This window comes from Chiloscyllium punctatum, chromosome 22 (genome assembly GCF_047496795.1).
Source record: "Chiloscyllium punctatum isolate Juve2018m chromosome 22, sChiPun1.3, whole genome shotgun sequence".
Lineage (NCBI taxonomy): Eukaryota > Metazoa > Chordata > Chondrichthyes > Orectolobiformes > Hemiscylliidae > Chiloscyllium > Chiloscyllium punctatum.
Window position 1 is genome coordinate 32,811,572 of NC_092760.1, and position 20,683 is coordinate 32,832,254.

General features: G+C 41.6%; 1 protein-coding gene across 1 annotated transcript in view; it reads right to left on the bottom strand.

Annotated features, from left to right (window-relative positions):
- Positions 1–1,655: 1,655 nt before the first annotated feature.
- The window catches only part of LOC140493484 (plakophilin-3-like), a 52,821-nt gene continuing 33,793 nt past the window's right edge, over positions 1,656–20,683 (bottom strand). The window contains exons 10-13 of the mRNA XM_072591970.1: positions 19,433–19,586; positions 18,687–18,879; positions 12,895–12,979; positions 1,656–2,463 (exon numbers count right to left, since the gene is read on the bottom strand). Coding sequence (XP_072448071.1) covers positions 2,428–2,463; positions 12,895–12,979; positions 18,687–18,879; positions 19,433–19,586 — 468 coding nt within the window. The 3' untranslated portion in view covers positions 1,656–2,427. The remainder of the gene's footprint in view (positions 2,464–12,894; positions 12,980–18,686; positions 18,880–19,432; positions 19,587–20,683) is intronic.

Below are 20,683 nucleotides of genomic sequence, written 5' to 3' on the forward strand. Positions count from 1 at the left end.
CTCCAATTTAGAACTTCAACTTTTGGGTCTGGTCTGTCCTTTTCCATCACTATTTTAAATCTAAAAGAACTATGGTCGCTGGCCCCCTATCTCACCACTTGGACTACAGTGGCCCAAGAAAGTTGCTCATTACCATCTCAAAAGGCAATGAGAGTAGGCAATGAATGCTTGCCTCGACATTTCCCATGAACAAATAAAAGTGGAACTTTTGATTAAATAAAAAAAACTTTATTTGTTTTTTGAGCTGATGATAAAGCAAGCATCAGTACAATTTTATAAAAGCGAAGTAAGTTGGCGCTTAACAGATAAAATCAGGGCAACCACAGTTTCTTTATAAAAATACTGACATTTACAGAGAATAAAATTATTCACCCAATCATCTATGGTATTAGAATTGTTCACTTCTTGTCTTATCACCATCTCTCATTTAGATGGTCATTTTCTGGCCATCTGGAAAATATGCACAATTGACAAATGTTTCTGCTAGTAATCTGCTTAGTCTATAGGAATCATATAACTTATCACAATTACTACAGACCAAGCCCTGTTATGCCACTCCCCAGCCTGACTGTAAACACTCCTAGGCTGAAATGGGTACTGCAGATGCTGGAGATTAGAGTCGAGATTAGAACGGAAAAGGACAGCAGGTCAGGCAGCCTCCGAGGAGCAGGAAAATTGACGTTTCGGGCAAAAGCCTTTCATCAGGAATTTGATGAAGGGCTTTTACCCGAAATGTTGATTTTCCTGCTCCTCAGATGCTGCCTGACCTGCTGTGCTCTTCCAGCACCACTCTAATGTAAACACGCCTGCTGACTGTTCCAGTCCTCATTGTCTAACTCCACAGTCCGCATCAGTTTCCACTCACATCTATTTTCCTCCAGATCTGGTTTCACTCTACCAGGCCCTGGCCTACCTTTGCTACCTTGTGCTCACTTGGTGTCTCCTCATTTCCCAGCCTCAGTGTTAGGTCCCACTGTGCCTGACAGAAGATGTGGAACATCTGCCACTGGCAAAGCAGACTTGGGTTCTCCTCCAAGCCAATGACCTTTTTGGAAAGTTGCAAATCGCTATGGGATTATGTATTTCAAGTTCCTGCTGCAGTTATTACACTACAAAAAACCTAGCAAGTTTTCCATGGACTTTCTGGAAGGCAGTGGGAGGGAGACATTATTACACAGATATACATTTTATGTACAGATTGTACATACTAAAATAAAGAAACATTCTTTTAGAAGCTTATTTTTAATTGTTTGTGATTTACTATACTCAAAGTGATAATAAACAATTATATTTAAAATCCCATTCCCAGACTATTATATCTAAACATTATGTACATTGGAAAACCACCACCAAACCTTCTACAACATCCCAAATTTTTTGTTTCTCTGTTCCAATATGTGGTCACACTATTTCAGACCCAAAGATTCTTTGTTCAGTAATTGTAGCGTGAATACTTTCATTAGATCTGAAAAGTGTTCTGCTGCTCTCCTGTAATCTCCTCGTTAAAGACCAGGGTCAGAATTGATATAATTGAAATCCCGCCAATTTGCTCTGTTTATAAAAAAAACACTCATGGTCCGTGGGTGTTGCTGGCTGGACCAGGTTTATCACCCATCTTATCTAAATCAATTAATTCACACAGATTGTTCCAAGAATTTATCATTACCCTTTATTATGTTAGCACATGAACCTTGTTAATATTGGCCTTTTAGGCATTTTAACATTGCCTCTTCTCATTAACCCTAGCTTGCTGACTCCATTAGGGCCCATTCCATATTACTTAATTACTCAGATAAATCATAATTCTATTTTTTAAACAAATAGGTGTGAGGAAGAGAGCACAGCAAATAAATTTATCAACAGAAAACCAGCTGAGTGCATAGTTATATAATCAAATGTAGTATACATAGATTGGACACCTCGGAAGTTATAAGATTTTATATCTTTTAGGTATGCTCATTTCAATTCAGTTGCTAACAATTTGGCCCATATCAATCAAGATCCTATCAAGTCGCACAGCTTATTGCAGTATCAGACTGCTAGGAGTTGAAACAGGAACTTGAGATTACAATTAAAATATTAAAATTTTTGTATTACTTTGAAAAGTTAAAATCTGGATTGCTGCTACATTTTGAAGGACAGTATAGACACAAAAAAGTCTTTAGTATTATACAAACTTTTGGTAGCACATACAAGTTTCACAGAGTCATTGAACATCTACGCTCCTTGTGGTGATGGTCCGTCCTAACGTAGTTTTAGTAGATCCAGACCTAGGGAGGCAGGTCTCCATCAACGCGAGAGCAGTTTACAACAAATACAAAAGGAAATGGAATAGATAGAGATTAAATTATCCTTCCTGGGGAGGAGCATTCAGTAGGATCCAGCTGTCTGTAGTTTTGATTGTAGCATGTAGTAGCAGATTTGACCTTAGTTGGACATAAAAGCATCTTTGTGGTAACCTCTCTGCAGAAAGAAAAAAGGAAGTCGTACTGAGTTCAGCAGGTCTAAAATCTTCCGTGAAGAAACTGTTTTGACTTTTAAAACAAAAAACAGTAAACCATCCAAGTACCTCTAAGAACATGCTATAAGGTCCTGTGAAGTGGCATAATCGAGCTAAAATGGGACACCGAGCCAAAGTAGTCTCATTTTGAAAACAGCTTTAAAGGAGATGCAGCAGAGAGGTTATAAGAATTCCATTTCACATGGTAGGGTGTATATTGGAAACTTGGCCAACAACAGTGGGTTGGAGGGGTGCATGTGTCTGTGTGCATGAGGGGTGCGAGGATAACAGGAGGATGCCAATGTTAAATGTGAAGGGAACACCAGGAAGAGAAGCAGTGATGGGTGAGGGCAACTTGCAACTCAATGGGATGTAAACAGCAGGAGTTAGGGCATTAATGGAATGGGTATTAATTCAATATTAATTTTGGATGTTAATTTTGATAGTTAACTGGAAAACAAAGGATCGGTGGGCTCAGTATTGATTCTATTCCACTTTACACAGATGGTAACCTTGGTCTTCCAGAAAGAATTCACAAAATAAACAAGATAAAATACACACTGAATTGAAAGGTCATTCCAACATTTCACCAAAGCCAGGATTCAACAGGAGATTTCTATGCCTTTGACTATGATGAACTGTTCAATGCAATCTGTTCAGCTTTTAGTTTTGAATGACATGCTTCTGAGTACTGCCTCTCTACTGCATGTCGTAAGACGGTTAAATTGTCTTCAAATTTCAGATGACAAGTTTTCACCTGCAGGCTTCCAACAAATTTTCAGAGAATATCTATTCTCTTCTCCAGTTCAAACCTTTTCATTTCTATTGGATAAGTGTCACTGTTTTGAAAAGAAAGTGTTCAGATCAAAAATCTGCCAAATTAAACAAACAGAGGAGGACTTGCTCGACAGAAATGCTAATTTTGTTGTCACGCAAGGAATCTGGTAAAAGTTCAGACTTGTTCAGCACAGAAACAGATCCCCTCCACAGCACTTTGGAAACCTGAATAAACATGTTTTCCAAGCTGTTGCGAATCCCTTGTTCTAATTGTAAGATGACAAAGTCCAAAAATGTTCAATTTTCCCAACTTGCAAATAGGAGTAAGAATATTATTCAAATGTTCAGAAGAACTAACAAAGAGCTCACCAGCTGGAAGTAAGTTGAGGTATTCTGCCAGGTGGACAACACAGGAGAAGAGGTTATATGAGATTAGAGTAGGCCGGGTGAATTGGAGGTCAGACAGATAGCAGATAGAGTAAGCCCCTTGTTCAATGAGATTACGGGCCCCTGAAACACTGCAAAAGTATTTAAGACCATTTCCTGACTGTTAATTAGGTCATTCTTCCCCATTTTGGTGTGGTCTACCCTGCTTTCTGATCTACAATTTACACCGTCTTTTTGTGTCAAACCCTCTTTCCTCTTTTCTGACCATCTCGCTAAATCTTATTCTTCCTGCTGCTTCCTTCTCTTGGACCTATGTTCCTATTCAAGATCTGGATCTGACCAGATGCTGGAGCTCAAGCTTTGTGCAAGTTCCAATGGTTACAAAAGCAGGTCAAAAAACTGGCAATACTGCAGCATGCAGCTCATCTTCAGACTCCCCATGTTTAGTCCAGCAATCTTAAAAGGTACAAGTCAAGAGGGTGATAGAATACATTCCACTTGTCTAGATGTCTGAATCTCCAACAGCCAAGAAACTCAACATCCTCTGCATCAAAGAAGCTTGTGTGACTGGTAACTCATCCACCATCTTCAATATCCACGGTCTCTACCAATAGTGCACTGTTAGCAATGTATACCATCTACAAACGTTATCGTAACAACAAGGTACCTTCAACAACAAATTTCCAAACTTGTGACCTCTAGAGACGTGGGGATGGGAACACTACTATCACCTGCAAGCTTCCCTCCAACTCATCCATCATTCTACCTTTACAATCATTGTGAAGGGAATTATGCTTTTACCCAACATAGAGTTCATGTGTGAAAAGACCTGTGTCATGGAGACATCAGATCACATGGGACTGATACATCCACACATGGGACTGCATATAATTATATTAAATAAAGCCTGTTGCTGTTTGTTCATAAGGGTGTAGATCTCACATCATGATAATTGCTTGGTCAAAAAGCCTCTCTGTCAACAGTACTGTGGTCTTACCCACAATGCAGCAATTCAAGATACCAGATCACCACCATTTTCTCAAGGGCAATAAGGGATGGGTCACAAATGCTGGTTTAACTAGCAAGACCCGTGTCCCAGTAACAAATAAAAGAAAATATGCATATTGGAGATGTACGGAGCATACACTCCATTTACTTGCAGCATACACTCACTGAACCACATTTATTCTCCAAAAGTTTCAGATTCCTAATACTTACAGATTTTACTTACAAATCCACATTCGAAGCAAAAGGTTGAACCAACGAAGATTCTTACCAGTTATTTAAGGAACTAGTTAGCTAACAACAAATGTTTCGATAAGTTGATAAAATGAAACAAATTTAACAGCAGTATTAAAACAAATTAAGTACATGGAAATTAATAACTCCCAACTCGGTGATATTGCCATATGTCTTTCCAATTTCCCTCTCAACTCAAGCTCATGTTTTGTGGTACTCTCAGAAGATATATTAGGATTCTCCTTCTTGGGTGTGAACAGTAAACCAGTCCAATCAAACATTCAACATTAATAGCTGAACGGTACAAGGTAAAAGGAGGTCTCATTGTTTGAGGTGGTGTTTTGTGGTTTTAAAAGCTTTAAAATGGTTTTAACCTGTAACATACGACCACTGACTGCTGCATAGATGGCAGGAAAAGTGAAGCCATTATTTCAGGTGCTACATATTTTTGCATTCAAATAGCTTACATGCTAATGAACATCAAGCTGTCCTCCTAATTCCCTGGATGCTGTTCTTATTTAAACCCAAGCAATCTGCTACCATATTATGAACTGACTGGCAAATGAATTCATGGACTTTAAAGTAGTGTTAAGAATTAAATGAAACATTTCAAAATCATCCAAGCAAAATGCTTGCTGATTCCATTGACAATGCTCTGGCACTTTCAGGAATTAGATTAGATTACTTAGTGTGTAAACAGGCCCTTCGGCCCAACAAGCCCACACCAACCCGCCGAAACGCAACCCACCCAGACCCATTCCCCTACATTTACTTAACACTATGGGCAATTTACATGGCCACTTCACCTAACCTGCACATTTTTGGACTGTGAGAGGAAACCAGAGCACCTGGAGAAAACCCACACAGACACGGGGAGAAATTGCAAACTCCACACAGTCAGTCACCTGAGGTGGAAATTGAACCCGGGTCTCTGGCGCTGTGAGGCAGCAGTGCTAACCACTGTGCCGCCCACAAATTGAACATTTTATTTTACTAAGTCAGTTACAAAAGTGACATTATCTGCACCCTGAAGAGTCTCTCATGGCGTGTTGAAAAGTAAAGTAGTGCTGACCATCAGTTTAGTCATTCTCCTAGTCAGGCAGCAAGGCGCCTTTGGACAAATAAACTTCCTCACAACTTCTATATACACAGACTAAAATACTGTCTGAGACATTCATCCTCAACAGGGTTCTTAATCTTTTAAACACCACATCCACCATACGAAGACAATTAGTACGAGGAACTGTGGCATTGACAGCAATATCGTTGATGATCAGCATATAAAGCAACTGGAAGGAAAGACCACTTGAAAAATTCTTTAGTGGATTTATAGATCACTGGTTAAGAACCCCTGTTCTAGAGCCACCTAGAGGAAGGGCTTTTGCCTGAAACGTCGGTTTTCCTGCTACTCGGATGCTGCCTGACCTGCTGTGTTTTTCCAGCACCACACTAATCTTGATTCTGATCTCCAGCATCTGCAATCCTCACTTTCGCCCAACTCCGAGGAATGGAAGCCACTGCATCTCCCCATAGGGACGAAGAATAAAGGAAAACTATTGAAACTCATTATGCTTCAAGGGACACAAACTGCTCCCAATTTACTTCGTACAATAATCGATGGGTTTTGATTGGAAAATATTTAACTATGTTTGTGGAGATGCTAATAATCCCATTTATGTCCCAAGGTGAATACAGGACTTGTGGCGAGAGAGATAGGAATCAATTGCTAAATTGAAATTCAAATCCTTATATGAGCCTGTCACTCAGCCTTGAGAGGTTTACTGTAATTTCTGGGCTCCATTACATCAGACTGGTAGAAATTTTGTCTCTGGTCAACATCACAGATGAATAAGGATCTAGTTTGCTTGTTAACATTGAAATTGCCTGCAAGACCCTTGAAGGAAACCATTCTCCAGGCTGAGCTAGATCAAAACAGAAATTACTGGAGAAACTCAGCAGCTCTGGAGCATCTATGAAAGGCTAAGAGAAACAGAGTTAATGTTGAGACAGAGATTTTAATGGACTCAAAATGTGAATGGTGGTTTTCTCTCCATTGATGCTGCCAGACCTGCTGAGTTTCTCCAGCACGTTGTTTCCTTTGATTTCAGATTGCCAGTATTTTGCATTTATCTAGATTGAGCTTAGCCTGCTTCAAGTCAATACTGTTTCAAAGCCTAGTGTTCTAGAAGATCCTGTTATCACTATCATTTTGCTGCACGCTCTACAACCCGGAGTGGCTGCATCATTGCTTGGATCAGGAATTGCACTGTCTCAGATTGTGAGGACAGCTAAGATGTCTCTCTCCCCTCCATACCAGACATCAACAGCACACGCTGTATCCGAAAGGCTAACAGCATTGTGGAAGACGCCACACACCCCTCGCTCAAACTTTTCTCCCTCCTGCCATTTGGCAGATGATACCAGAACAATTGGTCTCTCACAGCCAGACTGTGTGACTGTTACTTCCTCCAAGCCATCAGGCTCCTTAATACGGTATGATCTTTCTATCAGAAATTTTTTGCATGACTTCGAATTGCTGCTACAATGTCTATTAATTATGCACTTCTTATGCACTTTATACCACCCTTTGTATGATCGTGTAGTTTGTGCTGTCCATGTAGCACCTTGGTCCTGGAGGAATGCTGTCTCGTTTTTAACTGTATCAGTTGTATATGGCAGAAATGACAAATAAAATCGACTCTACTCTATCAAAAGGAATTGTGTAATTTCAGCCAATTACACCCACCTGAACCCAAGCTCCCACAGAAACAAGTGCCCTTCACTGGACACTCACTTTCTGCACTTAAGACACAAATCAAAGCATGTATCTTTGATGTACAAGTTAGTCTTAATATTAACCTCTTTCCTCTCCTTTTACTTTTCTTTCGCACGTGAGAACAAGTGAGAAATTGAGAGTGAGAGAGATTATAGTCATCTCTGGGTTCGAATGCATGAATAAACCAAAGTTCTGCTTTAAACCCCAAAGGGAGTTTGTTGAGTATCATTTGAAAAAAAAAACTTAAAAGTGACACAATACCAGGTTATAGTCCAATAGGTTTAATTAGAAGCACACTAGCTTTCGGAGCGACGCTCCTTCATTAGGTGACTATCACCTGATGAAGGAGCGGTGCTCCGAAAGCTACTATGCTTTCAATTAAACCTGTTGGACTACAACCTGGTGTTGTGAGATTTTTTAACTTTGTACACCCCAGTCCAACACCGGCATCTCCAAATCATGAAAAAAAAAACTGGATTTCACAGAACAGTGTTTGGGGAAAGCAAGCCACACTCTATTTCAAAGGGAAGAGAAGGAAATTTAAAAATCATCTTTGCCTACAGACAAGAGGGGAGGAAAATGAAAGAAACTCAAATCGCCTCTCTCTCCACCATTAGCAGTGTCATTTATCTATCAGGTAAGACCAAGTATCTTAAATAGGGAGAGAAATGGGAGGTGGAGGGTTATAAATAGTCCATTTTCATTCCATTTACAGTAAAGAACCTCAGTACTGCCTCAAAACAAAAATAAAAATGCCTGTTGCACAAACTTGGGACATTTTGTGATTCATTGTTAAGCAATTGCTGTGACACACAGCTCAAAGTTCTGTGCCATGGAGAAGTGCTCACGCTTGCCAATGAGCATTCGCAACCCAGTCACTGCGTTGTGCCAAATCTAAAAGCCCCCAGGAGGCAGTATTGGGCACACGGCTGGGAGCTTGCTGGCAAGAAATTCCGAGCGAGCTTTCTTTTAAACTTGTAAATCTCAACAATTGAGCAGAGGTTCGCAGAAAATTAAGATGCTGAAGTTAATGGAAAAAAAGGCTTAAAGTTTGGGGAAATTAAAAAAGAAATCAACATATTGCAGCACGGGATTGCATTCAGAAGCTTCCAAATACCCCGCTCTGTCAGATGAGCATACAATAGGCCTTGCTGGGTGGATAGGTCAGCTTGACAGTCTGGAACTCCTCACCGCAACATATCGCAGAATGCCTCGTGGATTTATCTTTCTAATTTTCCTCTCTGCTCTTTGAGGTGCTGTCTGGTATCCACTCTGTGATTAGATTGTTCACCAGTCCATTGTGCTTCTTGCTACATTTCGCAAATGCTGAGCAGCTTTATAGCTCCCCTGGTCACTGACGTATTGGATAACTTGTGAATTTATGCTCCAATAATGCCTTTGACAACTTCTGAATTGAACAAGTAAATGCCATTCCTCATATTTATTGTTGGAAATAAACAGTATTAGGAACTACAAATAGTCTTACTTCTCCCGCCAATTTTCTCACCTTTAATTCCTCTCCTGACTGACACTGACTTACATGCATGGTCACTCTGAAGCTCTGTCCATCTGTATGTTTGTTGCTGACTAGTGAGTATCATTATGCCATTTGATCAAGGGACCCAAAAATGTAAATCTCATCTCGCTTATTTTATTTTCCTTCATATTAAGGCAATCTATAGCATCCCTACATCTACTTGAATTCACCTTGACAGCAGAAGCCTAAGACCTGTGTAGACTGCATCATTCAGCACTACATCATACCAAGAAGCAAGTACACCACACCTAGGAGAAGGACCTAAATCAATAGCAAAGTTGTCTAATCTTTTTTGCGTGAGAGACCATGTTTCAACTTTTCTTCCCCACACCCCCAACTCAATGAGTTGATGAGCAAATCTCAAAGGTTCAGCATTAACATGAATTTCAAAAAAAACAACACAATACATTGACAATTTGAAAAGGTGAGGAACTGATAAAAATGACCATTTAAACATGCCAAGCAGCAGAACTAGGAGATAGTGAGGACTGCAGATGCTGGAAAGTCAGAGTCGATAAAGTGTGGAGCTGGAAAAAAAAACATAGCAGGTCAAGCAGCATCAAAGGAGCAGGAGAATTGACGTTTCAGGTCAGGACCTTTCATCGGGATGAGGGAAAGTGTGTGGGGGGGGGTACTGAGAAACAAATGGGGTGGTGGGACTGGAGGAAAGGTGGATGGGATGGTGCTACGTGGATGCAGGTAGGTGGTGATTGGGATAGGTCAGTGGGAAGGGTGGGAAAGAAGATGGACAGGTTAGGTCAGGTCAATGGGGTGGGGTGGAGGGGGATAGCTAGAAGTGGGATGGGGTGGGGCATGGAGAGGTTTGAAAGCTGGTGAATTCTATGTTGAGGCCGTATGATTCTAGGTTCCCAAGGCAGAAGATAAGGTGTACTTCCTTCAGTTTGCACGTAGCCTTAATTTGATGGTGATGGCGGCTCAGCGTGGACATGTCGTCAGGGGAGTTGAAAAAGTTGGCCACTGGAAGGTGGAGTTGATTGGAGTGTACAGACCCAGATTTATTCCCTGAAGCAGTCCCCAGTGTAGAGTAGACCAAATTGGGAGCCACGTATGCAATAAGTCAGGTTACAGGAAATGCTGGACCTGGAATGATTGTTTGGGACCATGGACGGAGGTGGAGGGGAGCTGAGAGAGCTGGCTTTGCACCTCCTGCAGCCACAGGGAAAGGTGCCAGGTGTGGAGGAGAGGTTGGTGGGGAGTCTAGACCTAATGAGAGAGTCGCAGAGGGAACAGTCCCTGCGGAAAGCGGATAAGGGTTGGGAGGGAAATATCTTTTTGGAGTGGGGTCAGACTGCAGCTGGTGGAAATGGTGGAGGATAGTGTGCTGGATTTGAAGATTAGTGGGGTGACATGTGAGGACCGGGGGTCTCTATCCTTGTTATAACTAAATCTTTTCTTTTCACTTAAGGAGAAAGAGGCAGACGAGACCCCAAATCCTGCTTGTGGTATTGTCCCAGATGACCAGAGTACCTTGTGATATTTGTTATCTCTACCAGTATGTGTACTGGGTGAGGGTCACTTCAAATAATACACAAACACCAATCGTTGTTTGCCTTTGGGCATATCTAGCCATAAGTTGTAGATCATACAATACCATAGAAATTTAGTTATTATACTGTTCTTAGACAACAAAAACATTTATTGCAAGATAACAATAAGTACAACTCCATTTGGCCAGATACCATTACTGGAACCTTATGAGAGCTAGTACAGATCCATCTGCTCCCTCTGAAAGCAAGAGTAAAACTCCTCGTCTCCACCCACAGTGAGACATCAGCAGAACAGGTTGAACTTTGTACAACACTGATCACCAGGCAGACAGGGACTGAGGAAAAGCTTAGATTTGGGGTTTAAACTAATACCAACTTTCCCATTTGCCTCCAGTGGTTCATCTGCTGAGATGGCCTCAGCAGAAATGACATGAATATGGACTTTCAGCCCAAGTTGTTCTTGGGTTAGGTTGTGTATGTGTGTGTGCATGTCTCATACAGTCTCAGGATCACACGTAGCCTCCCACCTTTCCACATTGATCCACTCCCTCACTTCTCTCCCTTACACTCCTGCCCTGCCTCACTGCTGGGGCTCGAGATTTGTACATTTTACCAACTTTGGGTTGGTGTGAAGGCACAAGGATGTACATTTGTGTATGGTTCATGGTGTACATGGTTCAACCCACGAGCTACCCATTGTGAGTGGGTATTATGAGTTGCCAGAGGAAGTGGTGGAGGCTGGTACAATTACAACATGCAAAAGGCATCTGGATGAGTTTATGAATTAGAGGGATAAAGGGCCAAATGCTGGCAAATGGGACTAGATCAGATTTGGATATCTAATCGGCATGAACGATATGGACCGAAGAGTCTGTTTACGTGCTGAACAACTCTATGACTCTACATGTGTTTGCGGCCACTGCTCATCCTAGTGGCTTCCCTAGGTAGGCTGCCATCTCAGGGAGCTGTGCCTGCACTGGAGAAAAAGCATGACCTACTGTGGAAAGACTAAAGGCTCTGCAGAAACTCAAGAGAAGTCACGGATCTTCACCGTTTACTGCTCTTCACCACTTGGAGCAAATCAGCAGCCAAAACAAGACAGAAATGGCCAGTGTTTGTATGGGCGGCTGTTCAACAAAATCTCCAATCCATTTGCCAGCTCTGTATGCGTGTCTTGGATGAGGCATGGTGAGCCACGTTCTGACCCCTGGGCCACAATGGTCATCAGCCATAATCTGCTAACCCTCAACTGCACTCAGATTGCACTTCTTGATCCAATAAAGAGTAAGAGGCTGTGCACCAGGAGAACAGTTTCAAAATGCATTCGACCAGATGCAGTGTTGTTTCAGAGCTACAAAATGGCAGACAGACATTTAAAATTATTGCACGCATTTGATTCATCTTGCTCAGTGGATCGTTGTCGGTGGGCCAATAACGGGTCTGTTGGATGCATTCACAAGGTTCGGCTCTTAAATTAGTGCTCCTCCATCACCACAAAAGCCTTCCTTTATGCATTTTGAACTTCCAGTGAAACCAAAATAAATAATTCATTCCTGAAAAAACAAAGCAGCCAATAGGCTAAATGTCTCTTGTTCAACCCGGCTTTAAAGGAGACTCTCAGCATCTGTTGGCAACCTGCATTCATTAGGAACATTAAAGCAGTAAAGTGCTGGAAGGTACATCACGGGGACGTAATCAAAACTGATGACACACAAAGGAGGAGAATATTAGAACAAATGACAATAAGCTTTGGCTACAAAGTTTTAGAGAGTAAGTAGGAAGCAGAAGAGAAGAGCATTAGCCAGATAATTCGAGATCTAAAAAGGTCAAATGGTAGAGTGAAGAAGTTGATGCACAAAAAGCCAAAATTAGTTTTAAAAAAGCAAGGAGTTGTCAGAGGGTTGTACAACTTGGGGAGGGCCCAGTTTGACAAAAATGAAGCCTGGAGCAGACTTGGAGTAGATTTATCATCTTTGATCTCAAGTGAATAGGGTCAGTAGCCTTTTAAGACCAATTGGAAATCATTATGCATGGGCACATGACTTTGTTTCAAAGCAAAGATCTACCATTAACTCACTGATTGTTGTTGTCAGCAAATATTTAGTGAAGTAACAGAGCTGGTCGAACTGGTCTGGGTGTAGTTGTTAGTTTTAATCGCATTAATACTTACTGACTTGTAGTCGCGATGCAAGGACTTGTAATACCACATATTTCCCAAAAGATTGGAGGCAGCTTTTACCGCTTTCTCAGCTTCACTGAAAACAAAAAGCAGGCAGACATGAACTGGGCTAGCCAAAATTCATATTTGTTTTTATTACTCTTATCATTGTGCAAGCTTATTTTGTCTAAGTGCCCAATGAAATAAATGCTGACCACAGAATACCAATGAGACACCAAAGCATGGAAACAGCAGGATTTCAGGTTCCCCAATTACTTTCTTGAGCCAGTAGCTACGTGTAGTGGCCGAGCCTCTCTCGTCATCTTAATGTGTCACTCGAGACGTGATTTTCCATGCACAAAGCCATGTTGACTATCCCTTATCAGTCCTTGCCTACCCAAATACATGTACATCCTGTCCCACAGGATTCACTCCAACAACTTGCCATCGATGTCAGGCTCACCCGTCAATAGCTCCAGGCTTTTCCTGACCACCTTTCTTAAGTAGAGGTACCACGTTAGCCAACCTCCAGTCTTCTGGCACCTCACCTGTGACTATTACTGATGCAAATATCTCAGCAAGAGGCCCAGCAATCACTTCCCTAGCTTCCCACAGAGTTAGAGGGTACAAGGCTGAATAGGTTGGGGATGCTTTCCCTGGAGCGTTAAAGGCTGACGAGTGACCTTATAGAGGTTTATAAAATCATGAGGGGCATGGATAGGGTAAATAGACAAGGTCTTTTCCCTGGAGTGGGGGAAAATCCAGAACTAGAGGGTATAGGTTTCGGGTGAGAGGGGAAAAATTTAGAAGGCACCTAAGGGGCAATTATTCCACACAGATGGTAATGCGTGTATGGAATGAGCTGCCAGAGGTTGGTACAATTGCAACTTTTAAAAAAGCATCTGCTTGGGTACATGAATAGGAAAGGTTATGGGGGATATGGGCCAAATGCTGGCAAATGGGACTAGATTAATTTAGGATATCTGGTCAGCATGGACGAGTTGGACCGAAGGGTCTGTTTCCGTGCTGAAGAGCTCTATGTGCACGCAAAACTGTGCACCCTGAAGAGAAAGTAGGACAACTGGGCTTGTTTAAAACGAGATTGAGAAATTTAATGTAATCTCACCTTTAATCTGCATATCTTTCAAGCTGTTGATTACCAACAGATCAGGAGGTTCTGATTTAAGATTGATTCACTCATGGGAAAATTGAAGTATATGCACTGGTTGGTATTCTCAAAATGAAGAGGAACTCAACAAATAAAACAAAAACTAGAGTAGATTATTTGGTCCTTGCAGTCTGCTCCACCCCCCTCTATCTCTTGGTATCCAAAAATCCATTTTGCTTTGGTCTTAAACACACTCAACTGAGCATCCACAACTATGAGGGCAACAACTCCAAACATCCATAGCCCTTTGATTGAAGAAATTTCATATCTCGGTTCCAGTCAGCCAATACCTTTCAGGAGCTGAACATTCTAGATTCCCCAGCCTAGAGAAGCAACTTAACAATAAAAGAACTCTGAACAGGAGTAGGCCATTTGGTTCCTCAAGCCCACTTTGACATTCAGCAAGGTCATGGCTGATCCAACCCAGGCCTCAACTCCTCTTCTATGTTAGCTCACAGCTAAGCCACCAAGTTCCCAATATTTCCTCCTCTTTAAATACTTTCAGTGATCACGCCTCCATGACTTTATGGAGTAGACAATTTCAGATATTCATTACCTTCTGAGAAGAAATTCTTCTCGTTTCAGTTTTAAGTAAGTGTCCCCTTCTTCTGCCTCCTAGTTCCAAAGTCCCCCTACTAACAGATATATCTTCTCAACATCTGTCCGGCCTGGTCTTTTGTCATATGTTTTTATGCCACACCATAAGTTTTCACTGATCCTTCTTTGAGTGTTGATCCATGTGCTTTCTGGGAATCTTCCAAACAGTCAGACTCTGGTGTGCCTTACAGAACATGACTGCCAGTGTGTGCTAACCCCTCCCACACTGTGGTATTTATACCCAGCAATGTGCAAGTCTGTGACATCATTGCAAAGTTAATATACGGTATTTGCACAATACCACCTCCTTAACAAATTGATGTCTCATTTGTCTCACCTCTTGTTCTTCTAAATTCAAGGGAATGTTGAAATTGAGGTCTATTCATTCAATTTGTCCTTGTAATACAGCCCTGGATTAGAACGCTGTCCTGAAAATGACTCATATTGGACGTGATACATTAACTCTGTTTCTCTCTCCACAGGAGCTGCCAACCTGCTGAGTATGAGCCAGCACTTTGTTTTTATTGCAGAGCTTCAACATCTGCAGTAATTTAGTTTTATTATGGATAACTTTACACTTTAGTTTATTGCATTCCGTCCGCAGTGGTGCTCACACAGCCTCAAAAGAGCTGTTCAGTGCTTTGTATCATCCTCACTGTTTACTTTCCAAACTAACTTCATATCATCAGCAAACTCAGTTAAAGGGACTAAGTGTATATTGATAATACAGCTTATAAAGTAATGAGGTCAAAGTACGTGATTCTTATCCCACTAGTTACATGCTGGCAACCCAAAAATGTCCCATTTGTTCCTACTCTGTGCTTCTTTGGCTCATTAGCCAAACTTTAAGTCATGCAAATGTATTACTTCCAATCCCAAAACCTCCTAATTTTAGTGTTGTCAACTCCTGCATGGGACAGCACCAGGGTCCCACATCAGTAGCATCCTCAAAAAAAAATCATCATATATTCAATTCATCAAAAATAATATCCCCTCATAAACCTGTGCTGACTCTGCTCAATCTTACCATGATTTTCTACATGCCTTATAATGAGATTAGGTTAACCAGCCTACCTGTCCCCAGTTTCTCCTCTCCCTCCTTTGTTAAACAGTTGGGTTATAGGCTTACTACCTTCCAATTCAGAATTCTCGAAGATGAAAACCAATAACACCCACTATCTCTACAGGTCTCTCTTTTAAAACCCCAGGATGTCAGTCATCAGGTCCACCGGATTTAGCATCACTTCATCTCGATAATTTCTCCTATACTATTTCCTTCCTTACACTAACATTTTCATTCTCACCAGACCCTTGACTCTCCATTATTTCACGATTGCTTTTTGTCTTAAACTGTGAACTCAGACAAAGTACCTGCTACTTTCTTATTCTCCACTGTAAATTCTTCTGGCTTGGCCACTAATGGGCCCAGGTTCACTTTCACCAATCTCTTCTTGAGCATATACATATAGAAAGTACGTTCATCTTATGTTCTTATGAAAGGTTGAGATTAGATTACCTACAGTTCGGAAATAGGCCCTTGGCCCAACCAGTCCACACTGACCCTCCGAAGAGTAACCCACCCAGACCCATTTCCCTCTGACTAATGCACCTAACACGATGGGCAATTTAGCATGGCCAATTCACCATAATCTACACATCTTTGGAGTGTGGGAGGAAACCCACACAGACAATCGCCTGAGGCTGGAATCAAACCTGGGACCCTGGTGCTGTGAGGCAGCAGTGCTAACCACTGAGCCACCATTTACGCTGGCATATTGTCTTTCTTCTTGCCTTACCAAAACAAGCTTCCTATCCTTGGACTTTCTATTCTTTTTGACAACATCATAAGCCTTTCTGTTTGATCTATACTATCTTTAACTCCTCTCATTAACATCAATTATGCTTTCCATGCAGTCTTTGCATTTTAAATGAATACATGTTCATAGCAAATTATTTATTAACTCTTTAAATGCTTAACCATTGCTTGCCTTTTCTTACATAGTTTCAATGTAGTTTTAATATAGTTTCCCAATTTATCAACTTGCATCTCGTTGAGTTAGATTTTTTTTTGTTTAGAGCGAAGGCCCAAGGTTTGGATGTAAAAGTCATTGTAAAACGCAACAGTAAATTATTAAATAAACTCTTCCATAGAATCCCTATGGAGCAGAAAGAGGCCATTCGGCCCACTGACTCTGCACTGGCCCTCCAAAGAACATCCCCATCTCGGTGACCTCTCATGGAGTTGTAATCGTGACCCATCCAACCTGCACACCTTTGGTCTGTGAGAGGAAACCCACGCAGACACAAAATGGAAGTGCAAACGCCACACAGACAGTCGCCCGAGGCTGGAATTGAACCCAGGTGCCTGGACCACTGAGCCACCGTGCCACCGTGCCACCCATAACATCTTATACAACAAGCATTTCAATGAGCTCTTAGCACATAATAATACATCCTAAATAGTTTGTTCACTAGTCAATTCAGGAGAGGCGATGATCTAATGGCATTACTGCTGGACTGTTAATCCAGAGACTCCGGCAACGTTACGGGAACCCGGGTTCGAATTACGGTCAGATGGTGGAATTTGAATTCAGTGGAAAATACCAGAATTAAGAGCCTAATGATGACCAGTCAATCATCAGAAAAACCCATCTGGGGCATTAATACCCTTTAGGGGAGGGAACTGCCATCCTTACCTTGTCTGGCCCACAGCAGTGTGGTTGACTCTTAACTGCCCTCTGGCCAATTAGGGATGGACAATAAATGCTGGGCTAGCCAGCGATGTCCTCATCCCCTGAATGAATGAAGAAATATTCGTCATACTTACCAAGGGCTCCTTTGAAGCATCCCACAACCACTACTACCTTGAATGTGAAGGGCAGCAAATACTTGGAAACACCATAACCTGCAAATTCCTCTTAGAGTCATAGAGATGTACAGCACAGTGAGAGACCCTTCGGTCCAACTTGTCCATGATGACCAGATATCACAACCCAGTCTAGTCCCACCTGCCAGTACCCAGCCCATATCCCTCCAAACCCTTCCTATTCATACACCCATCCAAGTGTGTTTTAAATGGTGCAATTGTACTTGCCTCCACCACTTCCTCTGGCAGCTTATTCCATACACGTACCACCCTCTGTGTGAAAACATTGCCTCTTAGGTCTGTTTTATATCTTTCTCCTCTCACCCTAAACGTATGCCCTCTAGTTCTGGATTCTCCTATCCCAGGGAAAAGACCTTGTCTATTTATCCTATTCAGGCCCTTCATGACTTTATAACCTCCATAATGTCACCCCTCAGCCTCCGACGCTCCAGGGCCTATTCAACCTCTCCCTATAGCTCAGATCCTCCAACCCTGACAACATCCTTGTAAATCTTTTCTGAACTCTTTCAAGTTTCACAACATCCTTCTGCTAGGAAGCAGATCAGAATTCACGCAATATTCCAAAAGTGGCCTAACCAATATCCTGTACAGCGGCAACATGACCTCCCAACTCCTGAATTCAACACTCTGACCAATAACGGAAAGCAGAGCAAATGCCTTCTTCACTATCCTTGAAAGTAGAGTTGCAGGTAGTTAGGAGCTATGAACCTATACTCCAAGGTCCCTTTGTTCAGCAACACTCCCTAGGGCCTTACCATTAAGTGTATAAGTCCTGCTAAGATTTGCTTTCCCAAAATGCTGCATCTCACATTTATCTAAATTAAACTCTATCTACCACTCCTTGGCCCACTTGCCCATCTGATCAAGATTCAAGCCACTCATCACTTGAAAACATACCAACTTGACTGTCACTGGTCAAAACCCTGCAACTCCATCCTGAAAAGCACTGTATCAATACCAAGTGGACTGCAGCAGTTCAAGAGAGGACAACTCTCTACAACCTTCATGGGTAATTAGAGATGGACAATAAATGCTGGCCGAGCCAGTACCAGTACATCCCCGCATAAATAAATATTAACTGATCTATAAAAATATCTTGTACGTGTTCCACAAACTCATTCTTCACATTTTCACAGCAAGTGACCCACTTACATATCTCTTCTGTGCTTGATGTTCATGAGTTTCCTTAATCCATTATGGTTTACAATTTGTCTTGGAGCTTCAATGGTTTCCACCACCAGATTGTTAAGTATCGTGCAAATGTTAGCTGCCACCTCATTTGATGGTGAAGAGGAACTGCTTTCCTCTGGCAACTTTTGCAGGAGAGGTCCAATGATCTTGATTGCTATGGAGAGGAAAAGACATAACTTGGAAGTTCTTTTTAAAATCAATTTATAATTGCAATGATCCATCATATAGAATAGTGGAAACTGAAGATGTAACATTTGCATTTGAATTGCACTTGAGGCACAGATTGCTTACATGGGAGAGGTCACTGGAAACTATGTTCTGCACACAGAGAGATATTATAAAACAATATAATGGAAGGGAGTGGGGTGGGTGAAAAGATTTGATACCTTGCAACATTCTCAGATAAATCTTCCAAATGATAACCTACTAATCAGGAAAAGGTTCATATAGCTGACATAACTTGTCATGTTTGCCTCAGTCTGCCTTTCATTCATCTTAAGAGTAACATTTATCTTCCTTTCTCCTGCTGGCTCCAAACCACTTTCAGCAAACGGAAACCAATCTGCTGAAGCTCAGGCACAGTATCAAAATTGATAACTTGGGCCAATGCCTTGCTCATTGATATTGGAGCTATTGGATAGATTATCAAATGCTCTTATTTATCCAAATGAACTATGATTTCCATTGGCGGTTATGTGGTTACTCACCAATATCTTCCTTGTTCCTTGCATGGACTGTAAGATTTCGAAGCAGACCAGTCAATGACTTTAGCACATTGTCATTGCTGCTCTTCAAATAACTCATGAGAGTGTACCATGTTCTGTCCTGATCCATTGCTATTCGACTTATCACAGAGGCCCACTGAATAAAAGATAAGGACACAAACATAATCACACTCTGGAGGCTGAAGGAGCCATGGGCTATTCAAATTAGGCAAAATAACTCTCTGAACTCAGAAAAGAATCTTTCATCTGTTTTTGTTTTCAAATCTTGTAACACACGATTAACAGTTCGGGTAAAGGTACATTAACAGCTTAGGAAGAAGGAAGTAAAGAAAGCCATAAAAAAGAATGAAGTAACAGAAGGCATATTAATGTTCAGCATCAAATTAACCTCTATAATGATAGATTTAGCCAGCATTGTTGGGTGGAGCACAGGACAAGACAAGAAAACAGTTATGCACTTCAAGCACCTACAACAGAGAAGAAAAATGGCCTTTACAGATCATGAAAAATTTATGAGTGAGCATACACAGATGTTCAAATCAATGTTCAGGCAATAAAGTCACTTCAAAATTAACTGAAGTTCACATAGTCTCAGAGGACCATAGGGCTGCTCTCTCATTCGAGAGAAGACGTGAGTGGAGTTTACCCAGAAAGTCAACAGACCTCAGGTAAGGGGCAAGTTTGAGAAGGTTGAACCTTCATGGTAACCTCAGCCAGTGTGGGAATTGAACCAGTCAACTGAGCTAAGAGCCAATAGAAACATCGGGAAGGTAATATCTCAACTAGAGACTAGCATTTTGTAGAGAACTTCTATCATGCACATCAAATTGTGAACTGCTGGAAAGAATTACAAACCGTATCTGGGCAGAACAGCGGCATAGTGGTCAGCACTGCTGCCTCACAGTGCCAGAGATCCGGGTTCAATTCCCACCTCAGGCAACTGTCTGTGTGGAGTTTGCACATTCTCCCAGTGTCTGCGTGGGTTTTCTCCGGGTGCTCCGGTTTCCTCCCACAATCCAAAAATGTGCAGGTTAGGTCAATTGGCCATACTAACTTGCCCATAGTGTTAGATGTAGGAGAATGGGTCTGGGTGGGTTTCTCTTCGGAGGGTCGGTGTGAACTTGTTGGGCCAAAGGGCCTGTTTCCACACTAAGTAATCTAATCAAAAAGTAGTCTTATGTTCTAAAGGAAAATCTATTGTGCAATTGATAAACATGTATCTTTGTCTGACAG